Genomic DNA, 20,684 nt, shown 5'->3' with positions numbered 1-20,684 from the left:
TACACACAAAAATCTGAGAGACAAAAACTGAAGGAGAGAGATGTAAAATTAGCAGGACAGGGGGAAGATTGAAATAAAGATAGAGAGACTGAAGAAACAGAGAAAGAGAAGAGAGAAAGGCAAACAAAGAGAAAGGCAGAGAGAAGGAGAAAGATCTTCCCAAGGCCCGCAGACTGCTGTGTGGTTCTGCCCCAGACCTTGGCAGCCACAGATGCCCCCACCCACAGCTCGGGCCCCAGCTGACCTGGAGGACCCGCTTGGTGAGGCCGGTCTTTTGCGCGAGCTGCTTCAAGTCCTTGGCGTCGGGGTTGTGGTTAATGGCAAAGTAAGACTTCATGGTCCGAAGCTGGTGGTGCTTGAAGGAAGTGCGCATGCGCTTCGTCTTCTGGCTGCTCGGGTAGGGCTGGTCGCGGTCCAGGTGCTCCGCGTCGTTCTCGTTGCAGCTCAGCGCTAAGGAGGGGACGCAGAGGAGGCAGGTGATCCTCCCGACTCGCCCCCCAACACTCACTTGCCTAGTCCACACCCTCTCCATCCACCACCAAGTGTTTCCAGCCTCAGGACCACACTGAGATAGAGATATTATCCTCATTTCACAGGTTTATAAAGGACTTTGAGGCTGAGAGAGTGACCTGCCCAGAGTCACTGCGCTAGGAGATGCTGGATTCAATCCCAGCTCCAGGAAACCCATTTGGAGCCACCATGTTACAATGATAATAATACGAATAACAACAACTACTACCATTACAATCTGCTGATGGCTTATCTGACTCCAGAGGACGTGTTAAAGGGCTTTCACAGGCACGTTTTCATTGAATCCTCAAACAACCCTATGAGTCAGGCAGTATTTTTGCCTTTTTCACTGACGTTGAAACTGAGGTTCAGAAGGGGAAGCCACTTGACTGAGGATCCAGCATCACAGGGACTCCCAAGCCCAGGATCTTCCCGTTTGACCCCTGCACTTCCGAAGGAGGAGCTGTCCCAGGTGCCCCCACCCCCACCGACAGTGTCTGGGGCAGGCACCTGGAGGTCACTAACTGACATCTCTCCACTTGCTTTCATTTGGCCCTTATCAGCTCCTACACTCAGAAGTGTTGTACGGACTTCTGGGCTCCGGGCACTGGGCTAGAGGTGGGATATTGTATTTGGTAGTTTAATCCTCACCGCTGCCCTGTGAGGCACTGGTAGCCCAGTTTTAGCAACGGGGCGAATGAGGCAGGGAAGGTAAGCGATCTTCAGAAATGTCAGAGTGGCAGAGTTCTAACAGGAAAGGGAAGGAAATTGGAGGGAGAAATGAACATGCATTTGACACCTAAGGTATGCCTTTGGCTTTATATACTTCAAGGGCCTTCACTACTGTTCAGTGGGTGGCTACTGCTATTCACCCCATTTTACAGACGAAACTAACCCTGAGGGAAATGAAGCCACAAGCACCACTGGTAATGGCTGAGCCTAAATTCACCACTGTAGTCCTTGCCTTTTCTTTCCACTACATCACAAAGGCAAGCGAAGATGAAGCATGACTCTTTGGGGAACCCATCCCCATCCAGAAGGGGCCCAGCTGGGGCCTGGCTGCCAATGCCTGGAAGGCACTGGGGGTTGGGGACAGGGGTTGAAACCTCGGGCCTCATGAAGTTGCTTGGCAACCTGGCGGCTGATTGGGACAGGCAGGATCCCTCTCCAAGATCCCCTCCTCATGTCCGGAGCCATTACATACAGAAGGTCTTACTTTGGGGAAAGCCTCATAGATTAAGTCAGTCCCCCGAAAATGGGCGACTGGGGACGTATTTGGTGTCCCATCACATGCCCACAGGAGAGCTGCCAGACTTAGCAAATATTTTGCCCAGTTAAATTTGAATTTCAGATAAACAATGAACAATTTTTTAGTAGAAATATGTCTCAAATATTGCATGGGACATACCTGTACTAAAAAAAATCATTTGTTTTCCTAAAATGCAAAGACTACATGGTACACTTTTACACTAAAAAAAAACATTCATTGTTTGTTTAAAATTCAAATATGAAATGGGATACACTTACACTAAAAATTTATTTGTTGTTTACTCAAAATTCTAATTCCACAGGGTGTCCTGCATTTTCTCTGACAACTGCCTCAGAAGTGCTGCTGCTCTCCTGGCGACCTATTCCTTCCTCTGCCCCGGTGGGAGTAGCCCCTTGCAGGAAGAATTTGCAAGATGCGGGTCTTGTCCCTAACCTTAGAGCCGTCAGCAAGAGGCTACACCTCCTAAGGGTCCCTTCCCATAGGTCTTACGCAGGCACCCAAGTCCCCCACCCAGACTATACTCCCACTGACAATGCCCAGATCGAAGCACAGGGTCCAGCAATTTAACGGGAATCAGAAAATGACTCCAAACGGGATCCATGGAAACTGCCCTTCCCCCTCTTCGAGGGAGCCACCCTCTTCCTGCCCCCAGTCCCCAGCTCCACTGGGGGTGGGGCAGGCCTCCCCACAGGGTACCGCTGGGCCCATCCCTCCGCCCAGCTTCTGCCTGGGCCGTGCTGCTGTTAATGAGCTCCATGGGGACCCCGGCGCCCCACGCACCCAAGGGATGTGCCCCGAGGTCGGCCTAGAGTTGGGGGAGATGGTTTGGGGGAGGGAGACAGAAAGGGCAGAGAGAGGAGAAAAAAGACTGCGGTAGAAAGACCGAGAGAATGAAGAGAGAGAAGAGGAGAGGGTTTAGGAAGAGAAGATGCGCAGAGCCAGGAGAGAAAGAGCAGGAAGAAGAGAGGAAAAGAAAGCAGTGGAGACAGGGAGGACCAGAGAGACGGCTACAAAGGCAGAGAGAAATCAGGAGGGACACAGAGGGAGCCTGAGGGGACAGTGAGGCCCGGAAATAGGGGGGATGTGTGGTGGGGGGTCCGGGTTACTGAACCGAATCCCGGGTCTCAAGGAGACCGGGTCCCTGCGGGAGGCCTATTCTGCATCCACTACTGGCTGGGAGTGCAGAAAAGGAAAAGGAGGGAAGGGGAAAAAGGAGTCCGCCCAAGGTAGGGCAGGGGAGGCCGTCCAACAGTGGGGGCAGGGGGCTACGCGGGGGAACAAGGCGGCGGGGGGAAATGGCAGTGGAGCCCAGATTTGGCCGGTGCCCCAGGGCCCCTCACTCCGGCCCCCTGTGCCGGGGCGGGTCGAGATTCCCCAGGATCGGATCCGGGGAGGAGCATGGGGCCGAGGGGAGGGGGAGGACCGGGCTTTCTCTCTTTTTTTATTTTTTTCCTCTCAATTAGGCCGATTCAATGGAGCTAAAGAGCTCGTAAAATCATGAATAATTTACTCGTGATCTGTTATTAACCCATCGGGTTTCGAGCTCTTGTCGCTGGGACTGAACCTGTAATCAAATCTGACTTCGCCTCATTTTACTAAAGACAAGATTGTAGGTTCAATTGTCTAAATAATGGATTGGAATCAAATCAGTAATTACGCCGCCAGGCACACACACAGAAAAAGCTGGGGCTGGGGGAGGCCTGGGCGTCCGGCAAGTCGGCGTGGGACTCCCGCCGCCGTGGCGCTCAGACCGGGGCGCTCAGGGCGCGGCCTGGGCCCCGCGCGGGCTCCGGGCACCACCTCGTCCGCTCCCCCTGCCCGCGGGCAGCCCCGCTCACGGTTGCGGGGAGGTTTCGGTTCCGCCTCCGGCACCGGGGCCGCGCTCTCGGACCTGAGGGACAGCCAGAGGAGGGCCGCCGTGGCTACCGCCCCGGAAGGACTTGCGGACCTGCGGCCCCACGGCTCCGGCCGCCCTTGGCTCGGCTGCGGGCCCGGCGCACCGACGGCGCCTCCTCCCCAGCTCCAACTCGGCCGAGCTCACTGCGCTTTGACACGGTGCAGCCGCTCCCCCACCTCACTGTCCCCCAGAAGGACGGGCTTTGCAAGGGGGTCAGTGTGGCCGAACCCCTGACTACCGGACACTCGAACTAGTAACAGGCTCCTGTCCTCACAGTCGGCAACACTCACACACGGACACTTGCCCCATACACACCGCCCGCAGTCGCACTCTCCACGGCCCCCCTTTTGCAGTCCCTGCCACCCCAAGGCCCACACTGCTGCCGTTTGTGCTCTGCCGGTACGGAGAGGGAAGAAAGGAGGGCAGCAGCCAGACCTGGGGAGGCCTAGCCGGGGAGGTGCAGCCAGGGAGGCCCCTCTTTCCCATACTGGTCCGGGAGCCCCGAATAAGGGAGCCTCACAGCCACCATGCGCCCGCGCGCGCCGTTTCTACCAGTATAGGAAGCCGGGCCAAGCTAGGCCAGAGACGCTGACGCGGGGAGAGGGAATGGGGGGACAGAGAACAGGGAGACACAGGCAGAGATAGTAACGGAGAGAAAGGGGGACAGAGAGAACGGAAAGGGGAAAAAAGAGAGGGGCCAAAGAGAAAGGAGATGGCAGGGGTGGGGAGTGCCTTGTGAAGGTGCCAGCTCCCCCGAAACTCAGCCTCCGGCCACATATCCTCGCTTGGGGTGGCACAGCCTCACCAGGGAAGGCGGCTGAACGGCCAAAAGCACAAACCAATCTCTGAACCTTCTACCTCTCAATTCCAAACCCGGCTGCGAACCTGCACAGTCAGGAAAACCCCCGCTCCCCATCCTCTGTGTGCCCTGGGCAGGCTGCCTGCTACTTCCTACAGGGGCAGACCCCACTTGATAAACAGGCGAGGCTTTGTTTGGGGGACCTAGTCTTGACTCGGTTTAGTCTATTTTCGGGGTGGTGGGAGATGAGGAATGGAAGTTTTGGAGAGCGGTACAGTCTGGTAGAGCGTTCGACAAATCTGTAATCCGCCAGCGTGGACCTGTCTGTGGCCGCTTCACCATCTACCAGGTGGGGGGCTGCCCTTTCCTCTTGGGCTCGGCACACTGAGACACATGGGTCTCAGGATCTCCCAACAAGCAGTTTCGTTGGAGCGAAGAGGGGAGCCCGATCTGCACCTTATTTTTCTCCCCAGCCCGCTCAGACTTTTAAAGATCAAAATAACCCTGGTTTCTGCCCCACCACACAGTCCTGGGCTTGTTTTGCTTTGTTTTGTTCCCACTTGTGCATTAGACTAAGGGGAAAAGGAAGAAGAAAAAAAAAATCTCTGAATGTAATGCTGTTGCAAACGAAAGAAAGAAAATAATTGCAAATAAACTCTATCTAGTTCACAAGCCCAGGGAGTCATAAACCTTTCCCGGCCATGCAGACTTCGGGCAGATGTTGACGGTTCAATCTGCCGGGCCCCAGAGCCTCCGCAGCTGTCCTGAGTGGGGAGGGGCACAAGAGGGGGGCAGAACTTCTCCTGGGATGGGCTAGGGTTCAAAGGCGCCGGAAACGCTAAACGAGCCCTTCGCCCTACCCGGCGCAAGGCCAGGCCTACACTGGTCTCATCCCCAGGCGCCGGCTTCCGAGGGTGCAGGATCTCATCCCAGCGCCCTGCTGGCGCCCGGAGAATGAGCCCGGGGAAAACCGAGACCTGGCAGAGCAGAGGGATCAGGCCAATTACAACAACCCACCCTCGCTGAAAGGGCTCCTGGGTCCCAGTTTCCCGAGCCTGCCACCCTCAGGACATTTCACAGGATCAGCTGCACACCACGCTGATCTAGGTGCCCCCAGCCGCTGCTAGTCCTTTCTCCTGGGTCCCGCGCTGTCCTGCCTGGCTCATCCATCACCCCAGCTCCCACCCTCCGCTGCGCAAACCCAGAGCCTGTTTGATGTGGGCTCCACCTTGCTTTCTGTATCATTATACTTACTTTCTGCCCAGCAAAGTGAGGCCCAAACCAAAAACGCTCCTCTAAAAAATGTCTCAGAGACACGGCCCTGCACCGGGGGTGCAGCAAGGCACTGAAGCACCCTCTGGTACTGCTCCAGCTGAGGGCTTATGAGCTGGAGCCTAGGAGGCTAAGGTCCCTCCAGCCAGGTCCGACGGAGCTTAGGGCCCTGAAAAGTTAAGGGATAGAATACCCACAGTGCTGCATGTATACGTATATGTGTAGCACACCGAGATTCATTCTGGCTCACGGGGATGGGCGCCACACACTTTCCCCCAACCCGACGGGGGCGCTCAGGGCGCCTTGCACTCACCAGCGTTGTAGGCCGCCAGATCCGCCCCGGGGCCAGGGCTCTTGCGCTTCCTCGGCCGCCCTTTCTGCACCGTGCCCACACCATTGTAGTATGGAAGACCCAGCGGGTTGGCCCCGGCTGCACCCAGCCCTGCGCTCTTGGCTGCAGCAGCTGCAGCTGCCGCGGCCGCCACGTCGGCGTGGTTGAAGTGCGCGGGGTACTCGCCCTGCAGCAGTGCCTCGAAGTGCAAGCGGCAGTAGACCAGGCTGTCCTTCATGCCGAAGTGGTCGCCCGTGGTCAGCATCTTGTTACACGTGGTGCACGTGAAGCAGTTGAGGTGGTAAACCAAGTCCCGAGCCCGCATCACCATCTCCGAGGCGGAGATGCCCAGGTGGCAGCGGGCACAGCGCTGCACAGAGAACCGCCTGTAGGAACCATCGAGGGAGGGACTGTGGGGACACACAGTTGGGTGCCCCCATATTCCTCCTCCAGGAGCCGCTGCTGCCGCTGGGGGAAATTCCCTCCTCAAGGTGGGCAACCTGAGTCTTAAGTTGGAGCATGGGTGGGGAAGAGGGACTAGATTTCGGCCCAAGTCTGATCCTTCCCAGAAATACAGTGCCTCTTAATCATTTTCATGCCTACAAATTGTAGGCTTCTCCTTACCCAGAGCCTGCACAAGCCCTAGGGAAGCCTTTGCTTGGGAGTGAGAGAGACACTCCCCACTTATTCTTCCTCAAACTTTGCCCCTGCCCCCAAACCAGCGCCTGGGAAGAAACTGAGAGGCAGGGAGAGAAAGAGGGGAGACAATCCATACACAGACTCTAACCCTAAACCCAGGGCAGAGAAACAAGGAACCTGGAGCCTGTTAGTGAGGATTCCGGTTCTTTAATCCTGGCCAGCTTTCACTCCCGTCTCCACGAAAGACCCGGAAATGCCCCCATCCGATCCCCCAGCTTTCCCTCCAACTTTGTTCCACATCAGCCCAGGCTGCTGGGTTGGGGTGGGGGGCGGGGTGCTTGTTTCTGCTCCCTCTGGTTGACCCAAGAAACTTCCAAGGGAGAGGGGTGCAAGAATCCCCCAACCCAAGCTTAGTTACGGTCTAAGCTCAGAAGAGGGCAGCTTCTGCTTTTCTCTGGGTCCCTGCACTTCACAGACCTTTCCAAGAGTGCCCCCCAAATGGCTGTTTTAAAAGGCTGTCACCCAGTTCGTGCTGGCTTGGAGGAGAGAACCCGAGAGCAAGGAGACAGGCGAGACTGCGTCTGAGATGACGGGGAGCACTGAGGGGCGGTGGGTCCCCAGGTGGGGGGGGGCTACCTGTAGTAGTCTTCCTTGCAGTAGATGCTTCCATCCTTGCTGAAACAGGTGAGCTCCGACTCCAGGTTGAGCTTGCACTCACAGCACTTGAGGCAGCGCATGTGCCACTGCTTGTCCACCGCCAGCAGGTAGTAGCGGTCGGAGATCTTGCCCCCGCAGCCGGCGCACAGCGCAGCTCGGTCACTGCTGATGGACGGCATGGTCTGCGGGAGAGAGGGAGGCAAGAGACGGCGGTGCCTGGGTCAGCCTGCGACCCTGCCTCCGCGGCCACCACAGGGAAACGGGGAAACAGGCACCCAAAGCTCCCTCCGTCACTTGGCCAGCCCTAAACTCGAAGAAAGCCGCCAAGGGTGTGCAGTGCGCTTCCTCCACCCCTGAACGACCCAAATCCAGGAGGTTCAGAACCCAGGTCCACCCACACAGCCCAAGCAAGCCACAGGCCCAGGCTGGGCTGCTGGCCTGGAATGATCTCCCCTCACTTCACTCCCTTCCTATTCCCTGCTCTGCCCTTCTCCCAGAAAGTCTCAGGCTGTGTTTGGGGACTGACCCAGAGGTGGCTACCCCAGTCAAGCCCTCCAAAAGCTCCCCCCAAACTGTTTCTTACAGCAGCCACTCGCTCGACTGGATCCCCAGAAAAAAGGGGTGAGATGACCATTAAAAGTCACCCTCCACACAGACTCCTGTCCAGAGACGCAGAGTTCTTGGACCCCAGCCCCAGTGATCTCGGGATCCTTAAGCCGAAGGTTTAGGCCAGGGCAGGTCTCAGGTCCCAAGACCCTGGGAGACGATGAGTGGGGTGCAGAGGCACTTGCAAAGTTTCCGGGTGCAGGAGAGGCCCGATCCAAATTGTCGGCTAACCCAAGTGACAGGCTGAGATAACCCGGGAAGCGGAGCTCGGAAGATGGAGGCACTGGAGCTGCCGCTCTTGCTTTCCCAGCAGAGAAACTTCCCGTGCTCCCCACCTCCTCCGCCTCTGCCTCTAAAGGTCACTTCTGGGCCCAGCTTGGGCAACGGTCTGCTCCTCCGGCCCCCAGGGAGGTCTGAGGCAAGGCGCTGACTATTTGGGGCTGGGCCGGCAGAGCCAGGTGTGGAGATTCGAATGGACTCTGCTTCTGCGAGAGCCAGGCCAGAGCCTGAACTACGAGCCCTGGCCTGGCCAAATCCAACAGGCCAGGAGGCCCAGGTCGCGATCAACAAAAAGCAGTGGCCCAGAAGACTTCGCCCCCTGAAATTGCGCTGAGGAGGGAATCCCGAATTGCCAGGAAGCGAGAGCGGCCAAAGCCGGCTGGAGACCCGGTGCACCGGGCTGGTTTGCCCTTCCCGGCTTCGCCAGCAGCCAGGGCCAAGTGGTGGAGGAGAGCGCGGGGCCGGTGACCAGAGAGCCCCGCCAAGTAAGAAGAGAGCCGTCTCAGGCCCCGGGTGGGACTTTGCTTCCACTTCTGGAGAAGTGCTCTCTTCCACTCTCTGGGACTAAAATTTCGGTTTCAGCCTCGTTTCCCTCCTCCTCCCCAGCAGCCTGGTTTCCCCCGAGCCGCGGGGCCTTGCATCCTGTCCGCAGATACCCAGCGTCCAGTCCCGGGCGGCACGAAGGGCGCTCCCCAAAGTGCCCCCAAACTTTGGGGAAAAGAGACGCAGACCAACACGGCCCCGTCCCAGCTTTCGGCCCGACCCGCAACCGGGCGCCTACCGTCTCCGTGTCGCCGCGGTCGATGGCGGAGCTGATGGCGGGAGCCTCGCTCTTGGCCCTGCGGTCCATCTCGTCGATGACCCCGTGCACCTCGGGGCCCGACAGACTGTGGAACAGCATCGCGGCGGGACCGGCGGGGCCGGGGGCGCGGCTTCTCCGCGGGAGGGCTTGCCCCCCCGCCTCAGCTGCCTGGCGCTCCCGGCGCTAACGGGCCCGGTGCATCGCCACCGCGGCCCCGGCCCCGCCCGAGCTCGGCTGCGCCCCCAGGCCGGGCGCCCCCGGGCCAGGACGCCTCCCGCCGAGGCGCGGGGGCAGCTACATCGCGGGGCGCCTGGGCGGCGGCGCCAAAGCCAGGGTCACAAGGGCACGAGGCTGGGGGGGAAAGGGGGAGGAAGATGAGGGCAGAGGTCGGCGCCCGCCGCGGGCGCTTTCACGCCGCGGGCATTGCCGGCCAGGCTTCGGCGCCCGGGGCGCAAAGCAGGAGCGCAAAGTCTGCCCGAGGCGGCGACGGCTGCAGTCCGGGCTCACTCGGGAGCGTCTAGGTGCCCGCGGAGGCCCAGCTGCCTGGACCTTTCCACTCCCTGGGGTGCGTCCCCAGCCCAAGGCGACCAGCTTAGACGCTGGGTGGGCGACTAGAGTAAGGGTTTCTCCGAAGCCAGCGAGCCGAGCCGAGCCACCGAGAGAATTGAAGAGGAGGAGGAAGAAGGGGAGGAGGAGGAGGAGGTAGAGAAGGAGGAGGAGGAGGAAAAAGAGGAGGAGGTAGAGGAGGAGGAGAAAAAGGAGGAGGAGCAGAGTGGGAGGAGGAGTCGCCGGGCGCGGGCCCAGCCGCGTGCAAAGCTCTCCAAGAGCGCGCCGAGCCCAGCCCCGGCTCTGCAGTCCGCGCCAGCCAAGCGTCCGCGCCTTTTCTACAGCCGCGCCTGACATCACGTCCTGCCGCCGCGCCATTGGCCGCCCCGCACCCCGGGCCGTGGCAGCGCGTGCTCCGGGAAGGCGGGAGACCCGAGAGGGAGGGGAGAAGCAAGAGGAGGAGAAGAGCCACGAGATGGTGGGAGCTGGTGGGCGAGGCTGGAGGGGAGGAGTGGGAGGGAGGGAGGGGGTGTTGGAGTTTTAAGCTACGAACAGTTTCCTCTTCTTTTTTTTTTCCCGGGAAGGAAAATTAAACCCACTCTCCCCGCCGTCTCCATCCTAAGAAGGCCCAGTCAGAGGATGCTTGAAGAGGTCTCACTCCGGTCTCCCCTCGGCCCGCAGAAGCTGCCTCCTCGGCACTGACTGGAGAGGCCTGGGAAGGCAGGCCTAGGGTAGAGCTCTCAGAGCCTTGGGCTGCTTCCCGCCAGTCGGCCTTAGGGCCAGGCTCCGCGCTGCGGGGGACTGCGGGAGGCTGCGCAAGCCTCCGGGGGACCCGGCTGAGCCAGAAAGGCGGGGGACCAGGGGAGCTGTGACTCTTGGGGAAGGAGGGTCAACCAGCATATCCCTGCTCCAAGCGAACTAAGGCCTGATTTCTTCTCGCTCCTCCCGGTCTCTCTCCAGCCTTTAGGAGCTAAAAAAGGGCATGGGTTTCAGTCCAAGTTCTGAAATTTACGCACACACCTAACCTTAGGCAAATGACTTCATTTCCCTCAGCGAGTTCTGATCTCTCCAGAGGGGGACATCCCCTTCACATGGGTGTGATGAATGAAAGACCATGGATGTAAAATACCTGGAAGGCAGCAGGCACTAAGCAAATTCTTTCATTGCTCCCACTTCTCCCTCTCCATCTCCTTAATAAAAACTTTCCCACTCTGAGGCTTCAACAAAGTTCTTAAAGGCCACAGGCCCATTCTCTAAGCACTGGCTGCGCCGCGCCAGAGACCAGCTACTGACCAGCACCCACCCAGCTGCCTGGCTGCACCACTTCTCCACAGACCAACAGCCTGGCCTACACATCCTAGCTCCACGGGCACCCAGGCCCCAGACTTGAAGCTCAGCCTAGACTCTCTTGGGGACTCACGGGCCATACCCAGGTGTGTGGTGAGGCTGGAGTTAGAAAATAAAAAGTGACTGTGGAGAAAAACAGAACGAACAAGTCAATTAGAGTCCCATCCGCTTTGGAGGTGGGTCGATCTGAAGGGACTTGCTTGCCAGGAGGAGGTAAGCGGCTGGCGGGAATCTGTGCAGTTTATCCCACACCAGAGCACCAAGTGGAGGCAGCACAAAATCCTGCTTTCTACGCACCGGACGTAACTTTTAGACATAAATGCATGTGTGCTTGTAATGCCCCCGCACAGGCACTCCTGTTCATGTGTGCAAACCCACACGTTCACGTCCATTGGCAAAAACACGGCCAGCGGGAAGGTAAAGCTGGGGTCTACGGGTGCAGCCAAGGGTCCGGTGCCAGGCGGAGGGAGGCATCTCTAAAGCGGTGATAGCACAATGACATGTTATAGTACAATCTCACGCTCAAGTGGCTCTACCTAAGTCCCTGTATGCACTTTCCAGGAGGCCATGTTTTGCATATTTGCAAAAAAATTCTTCAAGTGTGTGTGTACACGCTGCACATACACAGATGCCCCAACGTGAGGGAAAGACCAGAAACCCAAAGACGCGCGTGCGCGTGTGTTCACACAGACTTGGGCTTTGGCGCCTACACCCGGCCTGCACCCGGGCACGCGGACGCCTACACAGGCATGTTTTACTGACGCATCTGGGGCACTTTCTTTCAAAGAAAGTAGGGAATGAAAATTTAATCTGGGAGTCACCGGGGTTCATCTGGAGGTCGCCCAAGGAGTAGGAAAAATTGTGGCAACGCTGGAGCGTTTGTCCTTGGTGTAGCTCCGAGCCCCGGCTGGATGCACGCAATATGTTTTCGAACACTCAAGGGGCTGCCTCAAGAGCTGGAGGTTTGGGGAGAGGAGCGCTCGGTAACTCTTGCCGCGGGCTTCCCAGGAAACGTGGAAACACACCCTGCGGCTCTTGACTCCCCCCAGCCGTGGAAGCACACGGTTTCGTCGCCACCTCTCTGACCAGCAGCCCACACCCAGCGCTGACCGGCGGCACATTCTCCCGCAGTCAGGATACCCGCCGGGCGCATCCGCCCGTTTCTCTCTCCGCGTCAGGTTGGGACGCGCTCGGGTCCGCTAGAGGCTCAAACGCATCTCCCGCCGCGGGGCGCGAGCTAGGTGCTCGGCCCCGGGTTCAGAGGCCCTTAACTTTGCTGATGTCCCCCAGCGGCGGGGGTACGTGGGGCAACCGCTAAGCCCTGTCCGCGGTGGCTGAACAAGGAGAGAAACAGGCTGTAAACACACGTCCTGACACGTGAGTGACATTTACACAGTGCGAGGCATCGCAGCCGAGGAGAAGGCAGGGGTGGGGTGCGGGGAGCAGGCGTCGGCAGGTAAATGCGTCCTGCGGAGGCTCGGGGACCAGAGCCGCCCCTCGACGCCCCTCCCCCAGGCACGGGGAAAGAATCCCTGAGTCACTCGAACCTGCCTTTTGTGGGAGGTGACAGGTGAACGGAATTCAGGTCTGGCCACTCTCGCCGCTGCCTACCTCCCCACCATCTGCTTCCTCGCAGACAAGCAGACCCGGCGCATAATGAGGTAGCAGCCTCCAGCCGGCCACCGTGACTAACTCAGAACAAAAGCGCTCCCTCCACGCCTCTCCCAACAAAGGGGCCACCAGCCCCGGCGCTCCCCGAAGGCTGCGGGGCTGCCGGCTGCGGGGCTGCCGCGCGCAAACTTCCCGGGGCTCCCGGGTCTGCCGGCGCCGCCGAGCCGGGGCCGCGGAGGGAGGAAGCACATGCCGCCCGAAGAAAGTGAGGCCCGGCCGGGCGGGGGAAGTGGGCGCGGGAGCCGGGCCGCGGACGGAGGGTGATTGATCAGCGCGCTGTTCTCCGGGCTCTGTCCCGTTATTAGAGGCGGCCAGAGCAGGGCCACGCAATAACCTCCGAATCGCCAACTAATTGACGCTGCAGGCAACTACTTCATTGTGCGCGCTGGTTTTATGTCTTCATAGCCGGTGATTGACAAGGTGTAATTAGTCATCTCACTCGGTGATAAACATGGGCATCCTCCTCCCGCGGCATCAGGCCGTGTGTACCAGCAGAGGAAGCGATAGTTGACGCTGATATACCATTAAATCAAAATGAAGACGTTCAGAAGTGTGTGTTTGCTGTGACGCTCTGATGGTTTATTTCTCAAATACGGCACCAACAGATTTACTTGATTTGCAAGTTAACTACAACATTAACTGGTTTTATTTATTTTGCCTCTTCCTTCCTCTTCCTAGGCAGGGATGTTGCTCTTGGAGAATGTGAAGACAGTTTGCTTCTTGACAAGCGAGCGAGCGGGCGCCCAGATTTTTTCAGCCTCTCCGGAGTCTCCCCCGAGGGAAAGGCAGGCAGACAAACCACCAGATTTGGGAGCCACCAGGGAAGGATTCCGCAAGGGAGAGCCACCCTCCTTGGCCCCAGACCTGCTCGCCTTTGGGCACTGGCAGTAGATGACCTGAAACTCTGAGGGTGGTGCTGTGGATTGGGGTGGGGGGGTGGGGTGGGGAGAAGTCTCTTGGATAATAACTGCCAAGAAGAAAAAGGCAAAAACAACGTTTCTTCTCTGCCTTGAAAGGACTGTGTTCTTTAAGCTGTTGGCTGCAGTCAGAGGCCAGTTGCCTAACTCTGTTCTCTGAGTGTAATGTCTCCTGTCCTCGGGGTTGCACCATTCAGCAAATTATACTCCTTGCTCATCGAAGTGGAGCTTGCTTAGGGAAGTGAGTGAGTGTGTGAGTGAGTGAGTGTGTATGTGTGTGTGTGTGTGTGTCCCTCTACTGGGAGGCTGCTACTAGAGGTGCTGGTTACTTGGTCTGGAGAACTGGCTCTTTAAATTTTAAAAAGGGAGGGAGCATCGCTGGTTGGACTCCCAGACGCTGCTATGGTCTGTCTTGACCCTAACTCTAGTTAGAGAATGGCAGCTTCTGACAAAGCCACCAACGTCTGAAAGTCCACTTCCAGGGTATCACACGTGCCTCCCAGAAGCCCCCCAGTGGGGTACCCTTCCTGCACTTTCCCTTTCTCTCTCACCTCTGTCTCTTGTGTGAATGGCAGAAGACTGGTGATTCCTTGCCACTGTGCAGGAATGTAGGGTTGTGAACATCAAGAAAAGATGGGGTGAAGCTGAGTCACAGGGGTGGCAGAAAGGCCCCACGTCCTCAACAAGGACCCTCTCCCCAGGCCTGTGAGGCTTCATTCAGCAAAGTGTGTGTGTGGAGGTGTTTTGTGTTGGTGTGAGAGGCTGCCAGTCAGCGGCAAGTGAGCTCGGGCACGGCTACCTCTTTATGAAATCCACTCAGTGCCTTGGTCACACCTTACAGAAGAACTGCTGGCCACCACTCTGGACAGCGGAGCGTTACTTGTTTCAAAAAGGAATCCCATATTTGTGGACACATTAGGTGGCTTGGCCCGTCTCAGGCAGAAAGGAGCCCAGTTCCTCCTCCTCTTCTCCCTGCAGCAATCTGAACAATTCTGCAACTGCCTCCCTGGGCGTCAGCTGAGCAGGTTGGGGAACTAACCAGGGCCCTCTCTCTAGGGCCCTGTTAAATGCACTGAACTTAAAATGAAACACGAAGTGTGAATTTCAGGTTTGAATATGATGCATCAGGAAACGTGGAGGTTGGCAGCCCTTTCCCTCCTCCCTGCCTTTCGGTAGCAGGTATTAATATTGTATTAAATGTTATGAGAAAGTAAGGGCTGAGGAGAGGAATGTGCTCAGATGCAATTTTGTCAAGGTTTTTATCTGTGATTATGATTCCAGATGTAGAAACTCCCGGAGGAGGGAAGCGAGGGGCTGCCGGCGTGTGACATGTGTTTTAAGGTGTTTGGCAGTGTTTCTCAAAGTGGTGACAAAATGTTCAATTTTATTACAGGGCATCGGTAAAAAAAAATATGAATACTAGGTCAGAGATTGTTCACCTCAGCACAAGGATTTACCATTATTGATTAGGGTGGGGAAAGTTTGTATCTGGGTCTTGCTTAAATCACACTGTCAACAATGTAAATCTGTCAGATCAGATTATTCTTAAAGAAGAATTGTGACAAAATACACAATAGCTAATTGCATCGTCCCACCTACTAATTTCTATGCAAAGATATAAACTGCTCTGGACGCCAAAAATGGGGTAAATATTGCAAAAATATGTCATTTTTCTCAGCTGGTATAACTACAGACATTTCCTTGAGGGTAATGTCTTTTTAATCGAACCCAGAAACTACCCGGTCCTAGAAGAGCCATTTTGCTAATTTTGCTACCCGGCTGCCTTTGAGGTCCAAGCACAAATAACAGCAATACGTTTCCTCACGCAGGGAACCATGCTTTGCTGAAAGGAGAATCAGGAAGATTTTGCATGAAAAAAAGTGGGGATGGAGAGGAAGCAGCTGAACTCTGGACTAGTTGACAATTCTTGGACCTACGCGCACTTGAGACTGGAAAATTTTCCTGCCACAGTCTTTTATTCCAAGGCATCTCTGCCATCCCTCTCGGACAGCAGGACACCCCTAAACTCTATTTCTAAGCAAAGGTTCCTCATAAACTTTTTATGAGCTTCACATACACTAATTGACGCGAGTGCCCAGCCAGCGCTGACTAGACTGGAGGTAGGTTTGGTAAACATTTTCACAGAACAAAAAGAAGGATTTTTGGCTAAAGTTGTAAGACTTGGCTCCCCCCTGGGTGCCTGATCAGAGGACGACAGGCTCTGCACACTCGCTGGAGACACTGCTGCACAGATCACCTCGATCACCTCGTCCCTAGCACACCCGCTACACCTCCCAGCCCAGTCCTGGAAGCCCACACGTCTTCAGCCCCAACCTCTCCTTAATCTGGGCTAAAGAATGTCCATTTTTAGCTTCCCAGCCGCTGGCACTAGTTTACCATCACAAAAGACACTAACTAGGTTCCTAGCACAAACTGCACCTTCCTTGGAAGTAAGAAGGGTTCCTCTCCTAGGAGTGATGCAGGACGTGGATATTTCGAAGGGGAACAGTGAGATTGCAGGGGAGGGGGAGGGAGTGGCCACCATCACTCACCCTTCATGTTCAGCTGGACCTTTCCTCTACCCCAGCCCAACTTTCCACTGGCCGGATTAGCACATCTCAACTGCTCTTTGGGAAGGCAGCATTGTCTCCTTAGGTGAGGAACAGTCATTTCCCACATTTGCTTCAGCTGGAGCCCAGCCCATCGCCCCTCCCCCCATTTTATTCTTCCATTAATTAAAACAACTAATGTCCCATCGATTATCTCTGCATGAATGAAAATCATCATGGGCCCTTGCAGGTATATGGGAAATTCTGTGTGCTTAAGTCTTCACACTTTGATTTTCTATAGACTCATTTTCTCAGGCATAAAGAAATTCAAACAAAACAAAAAAACAAAATCTCCTGACACCTTGCAATAAAGCCCAGAGACCAGTGGTAATGAGCTTGTATGATCTCTTGCAGGAAGAAATGTTCAGATGGTCCCCTTTTATAACTGGATTGTACTCTCTGGTAAAGGATTCTAGACAGTTAAGGGAAACACTGATAGGTCACCAGACCCACATTTGGAATTTGAGCTTGTGTCTAGTCAGATGAGCTCATCCAAATTTTACTTTTAAGCTACTGTGTCAATCTTTGAAAGTGAAAAAAAAATGCAGGGGACAGTCAGCTCGATTTGGAATTTCCCAGCTAGTTGGCCATTTCAGCTTGCATCTCCGTTTCTGGGGGCCGCCATAATTAGAGCGATCTATTTTGCATTTACTTCTCTTTGCAAGCACTACATTATTCACTCTTTCCTGTGCTTATTAAACAGTGCCACCTGCACCAAATTCAACAAAGCTCTTCCATCAGTCAGCTCAGCTAAGGATCCCAGACCATATATTATCATTAATTGAGGCTCAATTGAATAGTTGAAGATAGAAGCATGAGTAAAAGCAACACATTTTCTAGGGCCCGTTTATAAAAATGTTTTAAGCAAAAAACAACCATTTATTCCTCTGACTGTCATCTTTTTACAAACTCATCTCATTCTCTCTGTACAGTCATTCAAGCAGCCATTAGCAAGTTTTTTAATTAATGAACTATTCCCTGCACGTCACCAAGGTGCCTCCAGTACAAATGTCTCCCTTCATAAGGTACTAGCAAACGCAGTCAATATTTGGTCACTCAAAGCCTTCGAAGCTGACCACCTCAATAACCCTAATGCCATCAAAAGGATCTGAAGAGCCAGAGACAAGTCTGGGAAGCAGAGGACAATTTTTCAGGAACCTAGCCATGGATAATCCGAATCCAGAGGAAGGGAGTGGCAGAAGGAAGGGAACCAGAGATGGAGAGGGGAGAGGCAGAAAATGAATGTAGACAGAAATCAGTGGCTAAAGAAAGGCAAAGTTTCTAGCAAAGATGGGACCAACTCCCAGCTTCAGTTATGTTATAACAAACTCCCCATCTACATGCTGATGATTTATACATTATTTTAAAAAGCCTCAAACCTCACTGTGCCTTGTTCTTTAATAAGCTTTCTGCTTTGTTCAAAATACTGCTTATCTTTGGCATTGTCAACAGCTCTGCATCTGGGAGAGATTAATTAAGTGATAGGTCAGAGACAATGAGGTGAAAGGGCATGTCCATCCAATCAGGTCTGATTCATGGTGGATCAACTTTTCTTGAGTGATGCCAATTTCAGTTCCATTTCCAGGGAGGACTTATCAATAGGAATGCCTGAGCTCCCTCAGTGAGGGACTCTTAGCTGGAAAGGATTTTTTCTGTAGACAGAAAAATCTAAAATCTACACTTTCCATCTTTTTAAGATATGAAACCAAAATGTAACTATAAATTGTCTGTATGCTTAAGTTTCACCTATCTGCGTGAAGAGGCTGATTTTCCTGAACAGGATCTTTCTAAAGAATAGCTAATTAGATGATTACAAATAAGATTGCCATGCAACACAATAAAAAAATTAAAAGTTCACTTTCCTCCCCTTCCCAACTGTTTCTCATTGCTTCTTCCTTTGGAAGTCCACTTTTAATTTCTAGGAGGAAAAAATTAGAGCGAGAGAGACAAGAAAGAGTGCAGGATAGGGGACAGAGGGGTGGGGGAGGGATGAGAGAGAAATAGAGAGATTTTCTAGGTGTCAACTGAATTTTTCCAGACCAATTAGAGGTTATCTTTAAATCTCCATCCCCTACACCTTTCTAAATAGATCTTTAGATTAGTGAGAAATTAGTTAATTGGGAAAGGCCATGTGGCCGGTTCACCCTGTTTCTAACCAGAAGGGTTTTAAGGACCTTAGACCCCACTCCCAGAAATGACACCCTCCCCATCTCTTCAACAGCACACCAGTCTGGGCCAGAATTGTGGTTTTTAGTGTGTGTGTGTGTGTGAGAGAAGGAGAGACAGAGAAACAGAAAGAGAAGTAAACTCCCAACCTGTGAATAAGGCTCACATAAATTAGCTGTTTTTGGCAGACCTCAAACAAAACATTTGGAACATTTTTACTCTATTCTTGAAACTCCCCACAAATGAAATTCACATTTCCTAAGGTTTTTTTTTGGTGGGGGGGCTTGGAGAGGTAGGGAAATAAACAATGGTTTGGGGTTTTGTAACTGACCAGACATTTCCCCTTCTCCAAAGAAATGTAGAATGTCAGTTTCTTAACTATCCAGTTCTTTAAATCATCTGGGATCTATCTGTATTTATAAAACTGAGCAGATATACTTAACAGTCTGATCAATAGGCATTGACCGTCAGTACACCTCACACCCTAACATGCACAGCTTGATCATGTATATTTGATCATCCAAAAATTCAAAGCATCTTGAAGCAGTCTATCAAGCTTCCCACAAAATAGTCTGTCTTTTTCTGTGGTCTTGAAAAGAGTGTGAGGTTTTCTGTCCCCTGCATTCATCTATCTATCCATCTATTTATACACACACGCACACACCACTCCCTTCCTGGAGAATTTATTGCTCATATATTTGATGAAGAACAAGGTAATTAACTGCGAGGCTGTACATCTGGTCGGTACTTCATATTCATTGCAATAATAAAACACTTTTTTCCCATTTTAGCGGAAGAAAGGCTAGTCTTGCCCACAGATTCAGAGGACCCCAGAGTCTCTGTCTGCAAAGCCTCCTTGTCATAAATCCTGCCTCCTTCTTAAGTGATGGCACGCACAATTGCACCAAGGGGTACTAAGTTTATCTGTGCAAACGCATCATTGGCAAAGCTTGTGCATTCTCAGTGCCTCAGCATCAGCTAGTGGGGGTTTGAAGCAGACACAGCTGGTTCCTCTGTCCCCAGTCTGCTTGGCAGCAAACAGGGACAAGTGTCCAAAGGATTTGTCCTGCAAAGGGCCACAGGTAGAGAGGCAATCTGAGATCTCAAGGCTGGTGTCCTGCGTATGTGCCAGGACCCCAAAAAGGAGACCCAGTCCTGCAGACTTTTCTGATATTCTGGGGTCAAAAGGCTGTTTCTAAGTTTCCCCAAAAGGTATGCCAGATCTGTCCAAACTGCTCCAAGGTCCAGCCAGAGGAATAACACCAGCTGGAAAGCCTGCTCCAAGCCCCCAGCACAAGCGTTTTAACCCCACCGCCAGAGACCTCCCAGTCAGAAAAACAAATTACCTGCAGAACCTCCCATTTCGGGAGTCCCCTGTTCTGTATTCCAAACTGTGCCCAGCACAAATTTCTCGGGGCCCTTCTTTCTAAAAGCAGCAGCATCTGGGTTGAGGCACCCTCCCTTATATTGGGGGAGGGAGACACTTCATATGATAATACGTGTAATATGATATGGAATGACAGAAAGCATGACAGTTGCCCATAATACGGAGAAGTCAGTCAAAGGACAGAGGGGACATTTGGATAATTACCATCCATTGGCTAGTCAATCACGCGAACAGAGAGAAACTGCACAAAACCCACAATGGAGTTGGGAAACAAAAGAGACCCGAGCCAGACTCAGGATTAACCGGTCTAAAGCGATCTAAATGCTTTTGTATCTGAAGAACTGAGGCTGCCGGGTTGCCCCCCCCCCTTCCCAATCCCAGGGAACTAATTGCGGGATCAGAGTTAAAGCTCTCTCCCTCCTTTCCCCTTTCTCTTTGTAGACTGCTCACCACGCAGGGAAAAAAAATGATTTCTCTCTCTGTGTTCATTAAACTATTTTAAAGTTAAAGGGGTGGGGGAGGGAGGCTCCATGTGGCCCCTCAGCCCAGGAGCTGGGATTCTTCAACCTCCGACGAGGCTGGACAGTCTTCGTTGGCCTCAATTCTTTGTTTCGGGGTAAAGTCTCCCCTCCTTGCCCCTGGAAACAAATGCCCAGCCACCTGGGCAGCTGCCCTTTGCCTGGAGGCGAACATGGACGGCTGGTACCCTACTTTGGGTGAAGAATCCCCATAACTGGCCCCTGCACCAAAAAAAAAAACACAACCCACAGTTGGAAACTCAAATTGCATTTGCACACTCAGAATTAAGTGGAGTAAAAGGGTGACAGGGAAGCGGCGTCTAGCCTTCCAAATGGGAGAGTGAGAAAGAAGATGGTTGTAAATGGTGAGGGAGAATTTTCTTCTCCTAAATTGGGGAGTGAGAAAGAGGGAGAAAATCCTCCTACACCGGGGCAGGGAGAGAGTATGCTTAACTGGGGAA

General features: G+C 54.0%; 1 protein-coding gene and 1 long non-coding RNA gene across 3 annotated transcripts in view; one reads left to right on the top strand and one right to left on the bottom strand.

Moving 5' to 3' along the window:
• Nucleotides 1–19,769, bottom strand: part of LHX2 (LIM homeobox 2) — a 29,392-nt gene extending 9,623 nt beyond the window's left edge. Inside the window, exons 1-4 of one of the 2 annotated variants that reach the window (XM_036022201.1) lie at nucleotides 19,665–19,769; nucleotides 7,355–7,557; nucleotides 6,062–6,465; nucleotides 245–450 (exon numbers count right to left, since the gene is read on the bottom strand). In XM_036022201.1, the coding sequence (XP_035878094.1) occupies nucleotides 245–450; nucleotides 6,062–6,465; nucleotides 7,355–7,557; nucleotides 19,665–19,760 (909 nt within the window). In that variant the 5' untranslated portion in view covers nucleotides 19,761–19,769. Of the gene's footprint in view, nucleotides 1–244; nucleotides 451–6,061; nucleotides 6,466–7,354; nucleotides 7,558–9,041; nucleotides 9,928–19,664 lie in introns of those variants that run through there. The other variant, XM_028518507.2, reaches the window with a different exon arrangement.
• Nucleotides 10,125–17,513, top strand: LOC118499805. Its single transcript, XR_004902339.1, has 2 exons — nucleotides 10,125–12,332; nucleotides 13,305–17,513. It is a non-coding gene; the product is annotated as an uncharacterized LOC118499805 (long non-coding RNA).
• Nucleotides 19,770–20,684: the final 915 nt, after the last annotated feature.

The sequence above is a fragment of the Phyllostomus discolor genome, chromosome 3 (assembly GCF_004126475.2).
Source record: "Phyllostomus discolor isolate MPI-MPIP mPhyDis1 chromosome 3, mPhyDis1.pri.v3, whole genome shotgun sequence".
Lineage (NCBI taxonomy): Eukaryota > Metazoa > Chordata > Mammalia > Chiroptera > Phyllostomidae > Phyllostomus > Phyllostomus discolor.
The sequence above is the reverse complement of the archived record's forward strand: the minus strand, read 5'-3'. Positions and strand labels throughout refer to the sequence as shown.